Raw genomic sequence first — 19,002 nt, 5'->3', positions numbered from 1 at the left:
CGTAAACTACAGTGAGGGTTAAACCTGCTAGTCTTACGTTATAACCAACTCAGGATTTGGTGTGTTTTGTTTTGTTTTGTTTTGAAGAGTTCTGGGGAGATCCCCTGCAAAGACACTCTTAAACAGCAGTGAGGAAAGAGCCGATCCTGTCACTGGAAGTTCGGAAAATTTGATATCATCCTCAGAGCTGATTTCCCAGGCTCCCGGCGAAGTTGTAGGTTCCAACGAAAATGAGAAACTGAGCCCTACAAGTAATACCTCATATAGTTTAGAAAAAAACTCCAGTCTGGCGCCTCCTGGCATGGAGTATTGTGTTTTACTCTTCTGTTGTTGTATTTGTGGCTTCGAATCTACCAGCAAAGAAAATCTCTTGGATCATATGAAAGAGCATGAAGGTGAGATCGTAAACATCATCCTAAATAAGGACCACAACACCGCTTTAAATACGAATTAGATTGAATAATTACTTGAAGAGGAACACGGTAGAAGAGAAATCCTTTAAACCACAGTTTCACCTTTGCGCTATCAAGTAACTTACTAGGCACGGAAGAATAGTTGGTGTGGTGTTTGGGTTTTGGTTTTTGGTTTTTTTGAGGAAGAGACGCATGTGACTTTGGAACCAAATTTGCAGTGTAATAAAAAATGCCAAATGGATACACGGTAATGATATTTAAATATTCTGAGTGAGGGGAAGCGGGTTGAGGAGGAAGCAAAGCTGTAACCCTGTGTTAACCCTGTTACCTCTTCTTAGTGTTGAGTGTATTTATTATTCAAAGCTTGTCATAGTGTAGAAATGCAAGCAAAAGAATTAAGAGAGCTTTTCTGGAACTATTCTAAAACTTTTTGTTGTGAAAGTGTCACAGTCTTAAGCAGAGCTTCCTTTTCTTCTTCATTCTGAGCTCGGACATGCCAGCTCTGGAGGGCCGGGCCTCTTGTGAGCAGTGGGGGGCCGCTCTCGGGGGTTTCACTGTCACCAGTAGAGTCAACAAGGAAAAGATCACCAGAGGGCTTTGAAGTGACCTACCTAAATCTTTCCCCAAATCGATAGGAATTAATCATATACTCAATCTAAGATAGAGTACTTTTTCTTTTTAAGATACATTACTTCTTAAAAAAGAAAGAAACCTCTGATTCCAAATCCCAAGTATAAATAGGCATTTAAGAAGTTAATTATTGTCTTAAATTTACAGTGAATTTCTTGTGAGCAAAGGAGAAAATAGAATTCCCATCAGCCTTAAACCAAATCGTAAGGTTCATGAAAAGGGGGACTCATGTAGCACAGCACATGTCCCAGAGGGTCTTTTCAAAGTGTTTGACAGAACATCGCAATTTTCTCCATAGCTACAGAGGCCTTACAGTCCTCTCTCCCAGCCTAGACCAAGCGTGGTATCGCAAAGGTCTGTTCAAGCAACAAAGTAGGAAAATTTGCATTTGATCATCAAGACCTTGGAAGTACTTGGAACTCTTACATAAAAATCGTTTGGGGGAAGAAGGGTGAAATTTAAAAGCCCCTTCCAATGAGTAGTGCTGTGGAGATTTTATTAACCTAGTTGTACTTAGCATAAGAGGTATAATTAAATGTGGCTAAACTATAGTAAAAATTCAGGTGGGTTTATAAAACTTTTAATAACAACATTTGGCAAGTCCACAGGGTTTCTCCTGTCTGGGATATTCCATTTTGTCAGTGTGCAGTAGGACATAGGGAAGACCAACAACCAGGGCTTTCACGCTAAAACTCACCATCGGAAGATGGGATCTTCTCATGAATTACACAGTTTGTGTTAGAATGTGTTTCAAAGTGAAGAGAGCAGGGGTGTTGTTTTTGTTTTGGCTTTTGCAGTACCTGTCTTTTATTCTTGCGTTGTTTTGTCAAAGTCAAGTCTGCGTACACATCAGACGGCTGGTGCACCGTGCAGTGCGCCATCTTCACGGTGCTCTTTCTCAACTTGATTTCTGACATCTTCTAGTGCTGAGGCTGTGACTCTGATAAACTTAGAAGACATCGGAAACAGAATTTTTGGAGTGGATACTCTGTAGACATACTTTAGGATAGACTTCCCTTCCCAAAGTCCAGGTATAGATTGGATGAATTAATATTTTTAAGGTCACATCGGGAACTATTTAAGTGGGGCCAGGCCATATTGAAACATGGTTTAAATGTTTTTTAAATCTAATTTTGATGATATTTAAACAGAATTGATCGTAACTTTGCGGCTGTTTGATTTAGGTAGCTTTAATTTATTTATGAGAGTTAATCCATTTCTGATAGGTGGTTTTTAAAAAGATAAAATGAATTCATATAAATACTAAATTATATTACCCAAATTCACTGCATGTGGATTTATATTTTCTCCCATTTTCGGAATTAAAACACAATTATATTTCATTTCAAATTTAAATAAATCTTTTAAATGGTTCCATTTTTATCACTCATCCTGAAAATTAACCTTAGCAGGATTTTGTTTTATGAAGTTTCCTTGGTTTTAATTTCATGTAATCATTTGGAAAATATTAATAACCCAAAAAAAATCCCAAAAACATCAATAGTGAATTTTTAAATTACCTTCAGTTCCCTAAACCACTTCCACTGATTGTTAAATTTTCCATTTGGAATCATGGATTTGAAATTTACCTAACTCATGGAGAAAAAGTTTACCCAGAAGTTCAAAACCTTTAAACGTTCATCTGATCCTAGCCTTAGAATATCCTCAGACGCTTTCCCCAGGGCTATAGGAGGAACCATATACCATGGGTGTTCTCGACCTTCCTGTTACCATTTTGTGGCAAGCCTTAAGTGAACTGTGTCTCTACCAAGAACAATTTGAACATTTCTAAAACTAATAATGAAGGCTAAGTATGCAATCGTAATTGCAGAAGAGATAGGTATTACAGTAATCAGCAGGAATTCTCTTTATAGGAATAACATTTTACTTGTAGTAGATCTTTTGCCATAATAAAGCTCATAGTATTTGTTTTCCACTCTGAAAACTTTCCAGTTCTAAGATTTGATAGTAGAAATAGTTTAAAGGAACATACTGGATGTGAGGCAAAGGTGGGGAGCGGGCAAGATGACGCGTTCTGATCATCACAAATACTACTTTGCAGGGGGCCCACATTTTCTCTCCTCGTCTAATAACCCAGAAGATGGTGGGCGGCCCCCATGTTCTCCCAGTGCCCTGCCTGTACACTTCAGTTTTGTGTCCAGCCAGCGCAACGTATGGACACTGACAGAAGCCTTTGTTCTAGATCTCTCATCCTATTCGAGGTAGCTCTTGGTGGCTTCTTTATTTTCTCTGTCTTTTCTCACAAAGCAGATGGTGGGCACCCATGTTTACATTGTATCTTCCCACAATGTACTTGGCTTGACAAAGACAAGCAGACTTCTCTATTGAGACTTATTATATTTTTAGTTTTCATAGACACTTATTTAATCTTTTTTTATTGTACAGCAAGGTGCTCTAAGTAATATTCTATAAAATATATTTAATAGAAATTTGAGTTTGATATTCATGGACATGAATACATGTATTTTTTTAAGAAATGAGTATTGTGTAACACTATGGCATTGCTTCTATAGCCAAAGTCTAAAAATTTCTGGAACACTGACATGTAAAGACTACAGTTAATTCTGACACTGTATCTTATTAAAATAGGATGATTTGCATTTTGTAAAATTATCCTGCACATCGAGCTGCATGCCTTAAAGCCTAAAACTCTAGGATTGTGTTCATGGTAGAACAGTTTATCTGTTCAACAAACAGTGAAGCAAGGTCTATAGTGCTTCTTTAACTACCTTTGGAAATACTGTACTATGTTAGAATAATTTATTTTGCTTTACAGGAGTTTGTCATGTATTGACTTTAATATTGTATTTTGGTAATAAATTTTTTGTTAAAAACACTTGCCTCTACGTTTTATTACCAAAAGGTTCTGTCCATTTTTTTTCTTAGAAATGTTGATTTGATCACTTGGAAAGTTAGTTTAAATACTGAAGAACTTCCCAAGGGTTGAACCTATGATTATGGCTTAAGATTACCCTTTGGTAACCTGTTAAATTATCGTCAACTAGCATTAAACCCTGTTATACAAAACTAATTGGAAAAGCACTTAGATGCTCTTAATCACTGTAAAACTTCAGTCTACTTTGTAGCTTTTTTTCCCCTTGCTGCGTGGTTCTCCATTTTGTCTTCCCAATCACATCTTTATACGTTTTCAATTCTGATACAGTGACAGTGCTGAAGACCAGCTGTGTTAATGACAATTAGCATTCTTCATTGAAGGCCAAAAATTACGATGTGTTCACACTGTGATCATTTTGTGGTCTAGACCAGATATTTTTTTGAATTAGATGTGTGTGTTGTATTGACACGTGAAGCTAACATTATCCGACTGTATCATAGCTCTCGTGACCCATTTGTGCCCCAGCACCCTGAGCCACCTCAGCTTCAAGTGTGTAAGGCCACATACTTCTTCCCAATAGCTGTAATCCCTTGTCCTGTCTCCCTCATGGCAACATAATTCCATCCCCTGTTTTTTAAGAAGTAAATGCCAGTACTTGGTCACTAAACCAGATTGGTTGTAGAAATCCCAGCATGGAAGTTCTAGAACATAATGGTAGCCACGAGCCACGTGTGGCTGTTGAGCACCTGAAATCTGGCTAGTGCCCCGTGAATGTACAGTACACAACAGTTTTGAAAACTGAGTACAAAAAAAAGATAAAGTATAGGGGCGCCTGAGTGGCACAGCGGTTAAGCGTCTGCCTTCGGCTCAGGGCGTGATCCCGGCGTTATGGGATCGAGCCCCACATCAGGCTCCTCCGCTATGGGCCTGCTTCTTCCTCTCCCACTCTCCCTGCTTGTGCTCCCTCTCTCGCTGGCTGTCTCTATCCCTGTCGAATAAATAAATTAAAAAAAAAAAAAATCTTTAAAAAAAAAAAAAAAGATAAAGTATATAATTAATAGTTTTTATATTACATGTTGAAATGATATTTGGGGTTAAATAAAATAGACTATTAAAATGTTACCTGTTTCTATTTTTCTAATGTAGCTACCAGAAGATTTTCAGTTACACACGTGGCTGATGTAATTTTCCCGTTGGATAGTGCTAGAAGACCAAACTACAGCCCTGGCTTCAATTCTGGCCTTCCACTCGGTTTTGTAAATAAAGCCATACCCATTGATTTCCATATGGCACATGGCTATTTTCAAGGTACAGTAGTCAAGGAGTTGAGACAGACCGTGCGGCCCACAAAGCCCAAATTATGTACTCTTTGTTGATAGTAAATCGTTCCAGAAAAGAAGTTGGCTGACCTCTGAGCTGGAACAATGGTATGGCCCGTGCTTTAAAACTACCAGAAAGAAGAAAAAAAAGCTTTTTGTAGAGAAAGCTTTTTATAGCACTGTTTTCTAGCTAAATCGTATTATTTCTCTTTTATAAAGTCTTTCTGTTCTTCCACAGCCCTTATCCATAATTTATGACTTTAACCTATTTCATCATCTCTGCTATTTAAAGCCACACACAATTTGTTTAAAATAACAGTGCACGATTAAATGAGAAATTAAATAATGCTGCTATAAAAAGTCTTGTCTTGTTTTCCTCCTGACGGCCTTACAGTGTTGCCCGTCCCCTCCCTGCTTCACCCTTTGGGCACCGTGGATGCCTCAGCTGGTGTGGCTGTTCCACCCACACCGCCGACTGCGACTGCCAGCAGCGCCTGCTAACTGGGTAACCAGGTAACCTGGGAGCTAAGCCCCTCACCCTGGGGACAGCTGATGGAATAATCCCAGTACAGAGAAAAGAGTCTTTGATGCACGACTTTGTGATGGAGAGTGGCTTGTCCGAGTGGAAAGGCCGCACAAGGAGGTTGTAGTTGGCTTTGGTGTAGATCTGTGGACCCAGCTGGCAGAGTGAAGAAAAAGTCACAGTACTTTCCTTCCTAGATTTCTCCCACAGCAGTCGGCAAAGATGTAAAACGAACATTCGCGGCCCTGTAGGTTCTTAGAAAAGTTTTAAATTGGGGCCATAGGACAGGCTGACTTAGCGTGTTTGGGTTTATAGCTCAAAATCCCAGTGACTGTAAGTGAGGTGCTTGACCCGTTTCCGGAGTCCTGCATGAGCACCAAGCCCGCTTTGTAGATTGTGTTGGGGACTAGACCTCGTTTTGTGGTGCTCCATTTTCCTACTTGAACCATAAGCGTTTGCAAGATTATGACATATTTGGTTAGCTTGTCTACTGAGTATTTTTGCCAATAATGGGTAATCACTGTTTTCACTTGTTTGCCTTACAAAAGTAAATGATAGTAGACCTTTCTTTGAATTAAAGAGTTTAATTTTAGGCATCTCATATGAATTCTTACCATTACCTAACAAAATTATCAAATATTGCTGTCTTTTGGCTTCCTAACTCAACCACATTTACAACGATTGTCACTCAGTCTAGATAGTGAAGGCACCATCGCATAACGGTTTGCAAAACTGAGTAAGACAGCGACTTCCACAGTTACACTGAGGTACCTGGGTCCTTTGGAAAGGACATTGCATGGTAGGTAGATGGAGTTTACACAATCAAAAGAAAATAAATCCTTGACCGTGAGCTCAGACTTCCCTAGTTACCTCATCTTTCTGATTTCCCAGCTTTATCTTTTGTTAAAAAGAAAAATGAAAAGAATACTTATCCATGTCATTGCCACTGGTATCAATAATGAAATGGGGTTGTTAATTATTAATCTTAAAAATTGTGACCTGAAGAGACCCTCAACAACATAAGTTATTAGTTTTTCGGGTCTTTTCTTAGTACCTAAGAGCGTTATTTAAAGGCCTATTGTCACTACAGTGCACATCTCCAGATTTTTGTATCTTCCACTTGTCATTTTGTCAGTTTTTGAATCTGTATTTCAGAAATACTGTGGCTGCATTTTACTGAAATAGGCACATCAATCCACATCTTGCTCTTTTTGTTTATATCTGCACTCCTATTTAAATTCAGTATTCCCAACCACAAAAGGTGTTAGAAAATTCTATTTCAGGCTTGAGAAAAAGTACAGCAGGACGTGGTTCAAATCTTAAGCTGTGTTTATTTCTGATCTTCTACAGCTCACATTGTACCAAAAACACAGTCCTGCCGGAATACGTAAATAAACCAGTGGTTTCAAGGTTACCTTCAGTGTTTCAGCCCTTCTCCAGTGTGAAGCAGAACACAGCCGGTGAGGTGGTGTCTTTCTAGAACGCTGATATTGGAGTCCGTGTAGAGTATCACGTGTAGGTCAAAAAACCTAAAATCAGGCTCAGAGCCTGTGCCCAGCTGGAGCCACCGTGTGCCGGGTGCTGATAAGCAGCTCCAGCATCCTGCCTGGCAATTTTTAAAACTAAACTTCGAAACAGCAGCAAAAAAATAGTGTGTGACTCTTCCTCATGGGAAAGCAGTCCCCACGTTCCCATCTGAAACCAGAGGAGGAATGTCGGGGCAATGTCGCCCACCAGAGCTGCCCACGGGGGGTGTTGCCACCTCCACTGGTTTGTAACACGGCCTGGCTTTACCCTTTTTCGTCCCTTTGAAGTTCAGGTCTGTCTTCTGTTTTCTGAACCATAAAGCCGCCAGTCGACTGCCTGCCTCAGAGAGTCACGTGGGTCAAATGAGATTGTCTCTAAAATACTTAGTCAAGTGCTGACGCAGTTCTGGACAGAACTTGGTTCCAAGCCGTGTGACCTTGAGTAAGGCATTCTACCTTTCTTGAGCCCCTGTTTCTTCATCAGCAGAACAGAGGGCACTGCTTGAACCTTGTAGGGCGGTTGGGAAGATGAGTAACTGCGTGTTTCCAGGGCCTGGCCGTCTAGGAGCTCCATGGCGGTGGCTTTGGTTGACACATTAACTGTGGGGGGGTTGGTTGGAGATTAAACTTGCCCTTATAAATCCTGGTAGCAAAGATTCTTGTTACAGCCTTGGAAAGGAACCTAAGAACCATGCTGGCTTGTGTTTTTGAGGAAGAATACTCAAAATTATAAAAATAATAATTTTTATTACAAAAATAAAAAGATAACAGTCCAAGAGAAGGGGTTAGAACGTGACTCTGTTGCCGTCACGTTAAGTTCGTATAATCTTTTTCTCACACCTATAAAGTGCCATTAAGGACCCGGAGACTGACCCTTTCCCTGAATGAGCGGGTGAGCTCGCAGCGTTGGCAACACTTCGGCCCAAGGAGAGTGCATTTATTTCTGATCTACAGCTAACACTGTGCCAAAAAATAGCCGCTAGCTGTCTGGGAGTGAGGGCCGTGCACTGGACCGTTTTGGGGGACGGAAGTTCTTGGGGATGATGAGAACTGTCCTATCTCAGCCCGTGCAAGGCCCTCACACCTACGCCAGTGTCCCACCATCTCACACGGAGCTGTTCCAGCTGCGGGACTGTGACACACAGAGCAGTCCTCTTCCCCTGGGGTACTGTCCTCAGGGCCCAGGGCCTAGCAGGCCTCGTTCCACCAAGTGGGGCTGTGATCCGGTGGGAAAATAGCAGAAGTGACAGAGAGGAAACCAAACGGCACTTGTGTTTAACCATTATCCGTAGGTGTAACTCGCTCTTAAGAATGAATAGAGTAAGAGCTTAAATATTCATATTTCCAGCTTTGAGTTACACCTTACAAAACAAAAGGATATGTATGGAAGTGAGAGACAAAGGGCATGATTTCCAGTTAAAACCTTCAAACAATAACACTCATTTTGTGTAAGTAGAAATGCAGAATCAAATTCTAGCTACCTTGAATTACCTTGTATTAGATACCCCTCAGGGCTTGTGTTTGAAATTCCAAGAAGACACCAAATCTTACCTGTAGCACCTTTCAGCTGATTTACTCAAATACTTAACAAACATCTACTAATTTTTTAAAATAATTTTTGAAGTCATTAAAGCTACTGACTGTTTCTAAATACCCTCAAGTGAGCTTTTCTGATAAAACCTATCCCATTAAAATTAAATTTCTGGTTTAAAACAAAAAAAAATCTATGGGTTTCCATAAAGTGGGGGTAATTGGGAGGTACTGACAGCTAGGGAATCCTCATTCAGTAGCCAGTTCAATAATCCGGTATCTTTTGGATTGAGTTGGGACCCTTCACAATACACGTTAACAATGAATTGCTCTGGTTCTGTTTCATGGTTGTAAGCCGTTCCCACACACTAGCATTTGAGAGCTTCCAGAGTTTGTGATCCTCACAGACGAGACTAATGGTGTGCGTGGAACAGCACACGTTCAACCTCGAGGGAGGGTTTCTAGATGGGCGCCCGTGGCTAGCCCGCTTCCCAGTCTCCCTTGTGGCCGGGCCAGTCTGTGTGACCGAATGAAGGCTAATGGGGTATGAGCAGAAGTGACATCCAACTACTGGGTCGAGCTCCCTCCCCTTCCCTTCTGCTTCCTGCTGTCTGTTTTGTGACCATGGTGAAGAGCCAAGGCTGACTGCAGGAACAGGTGCTGCAACATCCTGGGGAGAGCAGAGCCATGACACAGGCCCGGGGTCCCTGACACGGCGGAGCTTGGGCTACTTCCATGACATGGTGAAGCCACTGTTTTTTGAGGTGTGGTTTCGGCAGTCCAACCTGTATCCTGATTTATCCTGATCAATACTGAATCCTCAGCCATCACTTCTAGCTTTCCCCCTCTTGCCCCCCATCTGTGTATAGAGAAAATCCAGCAAAGGGAAAAGCCCACCTCCAGGGTGTGGGCAGGGCTCCGACCACCAAAATTTAACACATACCGGTGTCTCCACCTTTTTTTTCATTATCACTCCCCTAAGGAGCCCTTTTTAGACATTTTTTTCTCTAATCAGCCCCCCAGCCCCTGAAATTTGAATACCTTAGATATACTATATATCTGTGCTTGATATGTAAAGAGAGTAAGATTTTTTTTTTCCCAACCCCCAAGACCGATTCCTCCCTGCCAGGGGGCATATTACCACAGAGAATGCATGCTTTTGACCCCGCTGATGATAACCGTCAGGAGAATAAGATACTACTCCAAACCATTTTCTGGTATCCAGACTGAAAATTCAAAAGGTCATCAAGAGATTTTGAGTAAAAACCTCTCCGAGGTGGCTGTATCTGCTCCCCCGTCATGTGGGGATCACTAGAGTGCGGAATTCACCCGGTACGCAGTCCACACAGCTGCTGGGGTCTGTGAGTCCTGGCTGGCAGGCCTGGAGAGCTGCGGCCACACCTGTGAATTCTTACACAGGAGTCCTTCCGGCTGGCTTACCAAATTCATGGATGGACTCAGGAGGGTTGCAGAGGAATACTTAGTGAAAAATCGAACCCAGTGCTAGATTAGCCATAATTTAAGGCAGGATAAAATAACTTCGTTTGAGAGTGTTAGAAACATATACATTTCTGGCTCCAAGTCCTACTTCTGCCTACGGAAAAACTCCCAAGCCAGACAATACGCTTTGGCATCCGTTGAGAGGAAATGTGTACTTCTAGGAGTTTAGACACCTGTTGTGTTATGCCTGTTGCAGGCAATGACATTAGAACAGCCCCAAGGAACAAACTGGGAAGACCAGCCAAGGCCACTGGTTTGTGGACTAGAACAGCCAACATCTAGGAATCGTCACATTTGGCGAAAAGCTTATATGATGAAGCATCACCATCTGCTTTAATTGAACAACTTGACTATTCATGTCCTCATTTGAAATATAGAAGTACAACAGTTATTCTAACCATGGAAATGAAAAAAGAAGGTGTAGGTAGGAACAAGAGACAAGTAGGGGTAGGAGTAGCAGCTATTAAGAAAGAAAATGAAACAAAATTGACAATGCTGAAGTACTGTTAACTTTAAGAGTCAGATAATTGTGCATCTATGCTGATCTGCCTATGAGTTTCACTATTTTATTTTATTTTTTATTTTAACGAAGTTCCACACCCAACATGGGGCTTGAGCTCACCACCCCGGGTCAAGAGTCACACGCTCTACCAACTGAGCCAGCCAGGCACCCCTGAATTTCACTGTTTAAACCACTACAAATCTAGTTAAGACAAAGTTGATCAAAGGAAGAAAAAAAAATCAATACTAACAATATTTCATAATGCCTTTCTAAAGAATCTCACAGGGAAGGAGCCATATACTGACAAATATCATCTTTTTTTTTTTTATGTGTGCACAAAGTGGGATGGGGGGTGGAGGCAGAGAGAGAGAGGAGAGAGAGAGAATCGTAAGCAGGCTCCACGCCCAGTACGGTGCCTGTCCTGGGGCTTGATCCCATGACCCTGAAGATCACAACCTGAGGCAAAATTAAGAGTCAGAGGCTTAACCAACCTAGGCTCCCCTATATTGGTAAATGTCTTAAAGGAGGGAAGGACTCCAGTGTAAGGTCAATTCCTGTGCAACTCTGTTATGATCTGTAAGCACTGAGGAAGTGTACCTTTGGACTCACCACAGGTTCCCTAAGACGAAGCACACCGAGCCAGCTCAGAGGGGCGCTGCAGGCACAGCCTGTGTCTGCAGTCTCTCGTGTGGGTGTTACACAAGGAATGTATAAAACAATCCAATGGAAAGCAGGCAGAACGTACTAGGATTTCCATTTGTATTTACTTTAGCTAAATATATGTATGTGTATACAATTTTTATCCAATAAAGGTATGAAAGCAAAAAGTCTGCTCTTTTATCAAGACACTTGAAAAGTCAACCCTTGCGGAAAAATATGAATTGGATGAAAGCACTGTTAGAAAAACATAGGTGGGGCACCTGGGTGGCACAGCGGTTGGGCGGCGTGATCCCGGCGTTATGGGATCGAGCCCCACATCAGGCTTCTCCGCGATGAGCCTGCTTCTTCCTCTCCCACTCCCCCTGCCTGTGTTCCCTCTCTCACTGGCTGTCTCTATCTCTGTCGAATAAATACATTAAAAAATCTTAAAAAAAAAAATAGGTAGTTGGCCAAACTGTCTTCAACTGAATACATGTTCCTATAAAAGAATACCCAACATTAGAAAGATCTCACTTCGCCCAAACGTTTCTATACGTTTTACACAATGCTAGTAGAAACCTCCATGGATTCTTGGTTGAAAACTGGTAAATAACCAATAATGAAGCAGCAGAAAAAGAAATCAAGGGATTGATCCCATTTACAATTGTACCAAAAACAATAAGATACCTAGGAATAAACCTAAGCAAAGAGGTAAAAGATGTGTACTCTAAAAACTACAAAACACTCATGAAAGAAATTGAAGAGGACACAAAGAAATGGAAAAACATTCCAAGCTCATGGATTAGAAGAACAAACTGTTAAAATGTCTATACTATCCAAAGGAATCTTACACATTTAATGCAATCCCTACCAAAATACCAACAGCATTTTTCATAGAGCTAGAAGAAACAATTCTAAAATTTGTATGGAACCACAAAAGACCCAGAATAGCCAACGCAATCCTGAATAAGAAAAGTAAAGCTGGAGGCATCATGATTCGGGACTTCAAGCTATATTACAAAGCTGTAGTCATCAAGACAGTATGGTACTGGCACAAAAACAGACACATAGATCAATGGAACAGAATAATGGACCCACAACTATACAGTCAGCTAATCTTTGACAAAGCAGGAAAGAATATCCAATGGAGAAAAGACGGTCTTTTCAACAAATGGTGGGATAACTGGACAGCAACATTCAGAAGAATGAAACTGGACCACTTTCTTACACCAACCACAAAAATAAATTCAAAATGATGAAAGACCTAAATGTGACACAGGAAACCATCAAAATCCTAGAGGTGACCACAGGCAGCAACTTCTTTGACCTTGGCTGTAGTAACTTCTTACTAGACACATAGCCAGAGGCAAGGGAAACAAAAGCAAAAATGAACTATTGGAACTTCATCAAGATAAAAAGCTTCTGCACAGCAAAGGAAACAATCAACAAAACTAAAAGGAAGCCTAGCAAATGACATATCTGATAAAGGGTACTTCCAGTATCTGACTTGGATACTCCCAAAATCTATGAAGAACCTATCAAACTCAACACCCAAAAAACAAATAATCCAGGGATGCCTGGGTGGCTCAGTTGGTTATACATCTGCCTTTGGATCAGGTCATGATCCCAGGGTCCTGGGATCGAGTCCCACATCGGGCTCCTTACTTGGCAGGGAGTCTGCTTCTCCCTCTGCCTGCTGCTCCCCTGCTTGTGCTTGCTTGCTGTCTCTCTCTCTCTCTCTCTGACAAGTAAATAAAATCTTGAAAAAAATTTGAGAAAAGAAAGAAAAACTAATAATCCAGTTAAGAAATGGGCAGAAGACATGAACAGACATTTTCCCAGAGAAGACATACAGATGGCCTTCGGGCACATGAAAAGACGCTCAACATCACTCATCATCAGGGAAACCCAAATCAAAACCACGACAAGATACCACCTCACAGCTGTCAGAATGGCTAAAATCAACAACACAGGAAACGACAGGTGTTGGCAAGGATGTGGAGAAAGGGGAACCATCTTACATGTTGGTGGGAATGCAAACTGGTGCAGCCACTCTGGAAAACAGTGTGGAGGTTCCTCAGAAAGTTAAAAGTAGAACTACCCTATGATCCAGCAATTTCACTACTAGGTATTTACCCAAAGAATACAAAAATACAGATTCAAAGAGGTACATACACCCTGTTGTTTACAGCAGCAACAACAATAGCCAAACTATGGAAAGAGCCCAAGTGTCCATCGACTGATGAATCGATAAAGAAGATGAAGTACATATATACAATAGAATATTACTCAGCCATCAAAAAATGAAATCTTTACATTTGCAACAATGTGGATGGAGCTAGACAGTATTATGCTAAGTGAAATAAGTCGGAGAAAGACAAATACCATATGGTTTCACTTATATGTGGAATTTAAAAAACAAAACAGATGAACATAGGGGATAGAAAAAAAGAGACAAACCAGAAAACAGACTCTTAACTATAGAGAACAAACTGAGGGTTGCTGGAGGGGAGGTGGCTGGGGGGATGGGCTAAGTAGGTGATGGGTATCAAGGAGGATACTTACGATGAGCACTGCGTGTTGAACTCAGTTCTACTCCTGAAACCAATATTACATTATATGTTAACTAGAATTTAAATAAAAATTTGGAAGGAAAAAACAAAAATGAACAAGCAAAAAAATAGAAAAAAGAAAAAACTGGTAAATGATTATAAAGTTCATCTGAGCAAGTAAATATGTAAAACTTGCCAAGACATGTTTAAAAGAAGTATAATAAAGGGGCACTTGTGCTCACAAGTATCAAAGCTTTCTATAAAGAAACAGTAATTACCAATACGTGGAACTGTTGAATAGAGTTCCTTTTTTAAGTCACTTAAACATAGTAGTGAGTCAACAAATAGGCCATAGACATTCAGGGATTAGATGTGATACAGGTAATTCAAAGCAACAGGAAATAATGGTGAAACAGCCGACCAACCAGCTGGAAAGAAATTACGTCAGATCCCCATCTCGCCCCATATTAAAAAGATGCCATATTTTTAAAAACTAGAAGAAAGTTTTGTAATATTTAACAATCTTGCAGTGGGAAAGTTTTCCTAAGCATGATGGAAAAACCCAGAAGCTATAAAGGAAAGGTGATAGATTTGACAACATAAAAATGGAAAATTGCTACACATCGAGACACCTGACAAGGCATTCAAGAATGAGGAAACATCTGCAGGGTATAAAATTAAAGGGTGATATCCATATCTGTGAATAATCCCTTTGTATCAACATTAAATCAATGACTGGTCAAAGAACACAAAAAGACAAATCCTAGAAAAAGAAACACAAACAGCCAATAAGCCCCTGACACCTGTCTCCACCTCACACGTAGCTTTTAAAGTGCTCTCTCATCTGTCACATAAGATTGGCAAAGATTAAAAATATCCATTGTTGGCAGGGCGTGAAGAAATTAGCACTGTAATACACTTCGGTGGAAGTGTAGAGTAATAGAATCGTTAACCTTTTTGGAATGTCGTTTGCCAGTGTTTATCATCATTTAAAATATGACTTCTAGCAATTCCGTTTCCTGAAATAGGTCCTGAAGAATTACATAAACATAAGGATATTCTCTACAGCGTTGCTTGTAATAGGATAAAGCTAGAACAACCTAAATGTCCAACCAGAGGGGAATAGTTAAATAAAACTATGATCCATCCACATGGAAGAATATTAATGGATTGATCACCTATGATTGTGTAACAAAATTACCCCCAAACTCAAAACCACAATACACATTTATTATCCTTATCGTTTCTGTGTCAGATATTCGGGAGTGGCACAGATGGGCATTTCTGGCTCAGGATCTCTCGTAAGGCTGCAGTTATCTGAAGGCTGACCTGGAGCTGGCAGACCCTCCTCCAAGATGCCACTCGTTGCTGGTCAGAGGCCAGCTGCTGCCCAGGTGGCCTTCTCCACTGGCTGTTTGAGTGTCCTCACAACATGGTGGTGGCTGGGGGCCCTGAAGTGAGCAATCCAAGAGAGGCTAAGGCTGAAACTGGGATGTCTCTTAAGCTCCACAATGGCATTTCCATGGTATCCTAGCAATCACAACAGAACAGCTACAATTCGGTATGAGGGGAGTCTATGAGGGTATAAACCCCAGGCAGCAAGGATCACTGAAGCTGAAATTCAAAGGCTGAATAGCAGGGAAGTCAGATAAGGAGAGTGCAAGGAGACACCTGCAAAAACCTTGAAAGAAATTTACCAATAGGAAGTAGAGATAAGGCTGGAGAGGTAAATGGAAGCTGATTCATGGCAATAATTCCAAGCTGTGTTAAGGAGCTTGATTTTTACGTAAAGCCACAAAGCCACCAGCAGAGTTCTATTTTAGTAAGATCACTCTGGTTATTATCACTCTGGAGGGTGGACTGAGTGGACAAGAACAAGGTGTAGGGATGGAGGTTAGGCCGTCAGCTAGGAGGCCATTAAAATGGTCCTGACAAGGAATGGTAACTTGGATTAGGGTGGTAGCAATAGAAGGAGAGAAAAGTCAGGCAAGTTCTGAGATATTTAGGGACAAGTCCAGCAGGATTTGGTGTTTAAATACATGGATTACATGATGGGGGTAACCACATTTGGCTCCTATGGTTTTGACTTGAACAATTGGGTGATTGGGCACAGGGGATGAAAACCAGGTTTGGGAATTAGAAAAAGTTTATTTTTTAACAAGTTGAGTTGGAGATGCCTGCACACTTGGAAATGTCGAATAGGCAGTGTCCACATGGAACTTGGAGGTCAGGAGCTATGCCTGGGCATAAAAACTCATGAGCCATTACGATATCAGTGGAAACTGGGTGCCATGAGCCAGAGAATCATTGCTTTTAAAAGAAAGAGTTTACAAAAGACTGAAAAGGAATGCCAGAAAGGTAGGACAGACGGAACACCAGGAGAGTACTGCCACAGATCACGGTGATCCACAGTCGTCATCCTACTAAGCCAAGCAATTTAAAACTGAACAAACGTTGTACATCAGCTAAGAAAAAGACAATAGAGATGGAGAGCTTTCTCCCTCGGTCCCAAGACAGAATACTTCTCTGGAAAGGATGTGAACAACTTTGATGACCTCTGGTGTGATGCTTTTCAAAGTGTGATGTACATACAAATAACCTGGGGATTATATGAAAACACAGATTCTGAAAAAGAGAGGAAGAAAGAAAGAAAGAAAGAAAGAAAGAAAGAAAGAAAGAAAGAAAGAAAGAAAGAAAAAGGAAAAGAAAAAGAAAAAGAAAGGGAGGGCGGGCTCTCAAACTTTACTGAGCACAGACTCACATGGAGAAGGTCTTGAAACAGTTATTGGGCCCCATCCCTGCAGATAATGATTCAGTAGGTCTGGGACAGGATCTGGTAATTCGCATTTCTAACCACCTCCCTGGTGACGGTGATAGTGAGGCCACGGGTCCCCCAAGACCATAGCTTGAACTGTACCATTCTAGAGGACCACAGCTTAACTACTGCTGGCCACAACAGAGAGAAATCCATTTGGGTCTCAAAACAATGCAAACAAGAAATAGCCGTGTACACACTGTAGTCAGTCTGTGACCAACGCTGAGGGCAGGGCCTACTCCTCGCTATCCATCACCCTCATGGTTCCTGTATCACAGCGAAGGACTCCTTCTTAATTGATGTATTCATTCTCAAGACTTATTCTCAGCAGTGGATGCCTACTTATTATAAGTCTCAAAGCTTCATCTTGCTGGTAAACCATCTGATGATATTAAACCAAGCAGGTGCTAATAAGTACTACTTCCTTTACTCAGGGGATGTCATTCTTCCCGAGTGACACAGTTTTAGACAAAACCCTATATACAAAAAGGGAAAAATTTTATTTAAGGAGGAATCTTTTTTTTTTTTTAAGATTTTGTTTATTTATTTGACAGAGAGAGAGACAGCCAGCGAGAGAGGGAACACAAGCAGGGGGAGTGGGAGAGGAAGAAGCAGGCTCCCAGCAGAGGAGCCCGATGTGGGGCTCGATCCCAGGATCCCCCAGGATCATGCCCTGACCCAAAGGCAGACGCTTAAGGACTGAGGCACCCAGGCGCCCCTATTTAAGGAGGAATCAATTCACATATGTATGCATTAATCACCCAAATGTGCTTTATGTAAGGCATCTCAACACGAGATGGATTACACACCTAATCCCTGCTCTCAAATCCGTAACATCAAAGACACCAACAATCAAGACGTGACACATGCCATCTGAAAAAACAGCTGACACTTATTTTTACGAAGCCACCCAGCAGATACTGCAATCCATTTGCACAGAATGTGTGCTTGTTATTAATAGCAACAGACGCAGGGAGAAGAAGAAAATACCCAAGAGGGGTGACCAGGTAAGGCTTCCAGGATGAAGTAATTTCGCGTTGGAATGAGACGGATGGACAGTCTTTTCACATGTGGAGGGCCCAGAAGACCAGACCATTCCTTGAGAAAAATGAATTAAACATGTGGTTTGAGCATCTGCTGACAAAAGGCTTCATCCACCGTTCTTCAAAGGGTGATTAACAAGAAAGATACCCAGGTAAAAGCACAGTACCTGCCCTCAAAAAAGGCTTACACTCTAGCTTGGAGAGCAAAACAAGCACATCCTTGAAGGCGAGACTAAAGAACGAGCGCGCCGCCCCGACCCCAACACTAGGGGGGTCTTGGGAGAGGCGAAGGGATCTCCGGGTGCTCTCACTGGCAGTCAGGAAATGCTTTCCCGGCACACGCCAGCGGCCACGGGGGCCTGGGGGACTGCCGAGACGCGGGGAGGGGGCGTGCCGGGCCCAGCGATACGGGAGGCTGGGAGAGGCCCGAGGAGTCCGCCTGCTTCGGTCCGCCGGGCCCTTACCGAGCCTCCGCAAACACCAGCAAAGGGGGGCAGGCGGCCCTGGGGGCAAGAGGTTTCCGCGGCCCCAAGGCGCGTCCCACTCTCAGCCCTGGGGGCCTCAGTGGGACCGCCGCCAGACCTGAGGCGACTGTTCCTCGGGGCCCGGCTCCTCCTCCCCCTGAGCCGCCACCTCTCGCTCTGCCCTGGGGCCCGCGTGAGTCTGCGGGGCCGAAAACTGCCTGAGAGGAACCGGGAGTCGGAGGGCCGCAGGCTCCGTGGTCACCGCGGCAGAACGCGGGGGGCGGGACCCGCGCGGCGAGCGGAAATGCGCCGCTTCCTTCCGGCCGGCGCCGCACGAGACGGGGCGGGGCGCCCCGGGAAGGGGCGGGGGTTCGCACTGACGGACGGCTGCCGGGACCTATGGGTGCGGCCGCGGCGGCCCGGCCTCCCCGGCGCGCCCCTTCCTCGCGGCCGCGGACGCCCCCCGGTTCCCCATTTCTCGGGTGTCGCGCAAAGCTCCGCCGCTGTCCGGTGGTCGCTGCCTGGTCCTCTCTGTCCCCGCGGCGCGTTGCGGGCCGTTCTGCGGCCCCGCCCCCGCAGCCCTCGGCGTCCCCCCGGCCGGCCGGCCTCCTTCCCCGCCCGGAGCCGCGCGCCAGGACGGCTGAGGCCGGAGGTCTGTGGCTGCGTGTCGGGCCGCGGGCGGCGCGAGG

At 43.0% G+C, this 19,002-nt stretch overlaps 2 protein-coding genes across 11 annotated transcripts in view; both read left to right on the top strand.

Annotated features, from left to right (window-relative positions):
* The window catches only part of ZNF507 (zinc finger protein 507), a 44,079-nt gene extending 40,179 nt beyond the window's left edge, over positions 1 to 3,900 (top strand). For all 8 annotated transcript variants that reach the window (XM_034672658.1, XM_034672660.1, XM_034672659.1 and 5 more), the window contains one exon: positions 88 to 3,900. In XM_034672658.1, the coding sequence (XP_034528549.1) occupies positions 88 to 454 (367 nt within the window). In that variant the 3' untranslated portion in view covers positions 455 to 3,900. The remainder of the gene's footprint in view (positions 1 to 87) is intronic.
* Positions 3,901 to 18,827: 14,927 nt separating this feature from the next.
* DPY19L3 (dpy-19 like C-mannosyltransferase 3) overlaps positions 18,828 to 19,002 on the top strand; it is a 69,492-nt gene continuing 69,317 nt past the window's right edge. For all 3 annotated transcript variants that reach the window (XM_034639610.1, XM_034639609.1, XM_034639608.1), the window contains exon 1: positions 18,828 to 18,965. The gene's annotated coding sequence lies outside the window, so the exon portion shown is untranslated. The remainder of the gene's footprint in view (positions 18,966 to 19,002) is intronic.

This window comes from Ailuropoda melanoleuca, chromosome 12, assembly GCF_002007445.2.
Source record: "Ailuropoda melanoleuca isolate Jingjing chromosome 12, ASM200744v2, whole genome shotgun sequence".
NCBI lineage: Eukaryota > Metazoa > Chordata > Mammalia > Carnivora > Ursidae > Ailuropoda > Ailuropoda melanoleuca.
The sequence above is the reverse complement of the archived record's forward strand: the minus strand, read 5'-3'. Positions and strand labels throughout refer to the sequence as shown.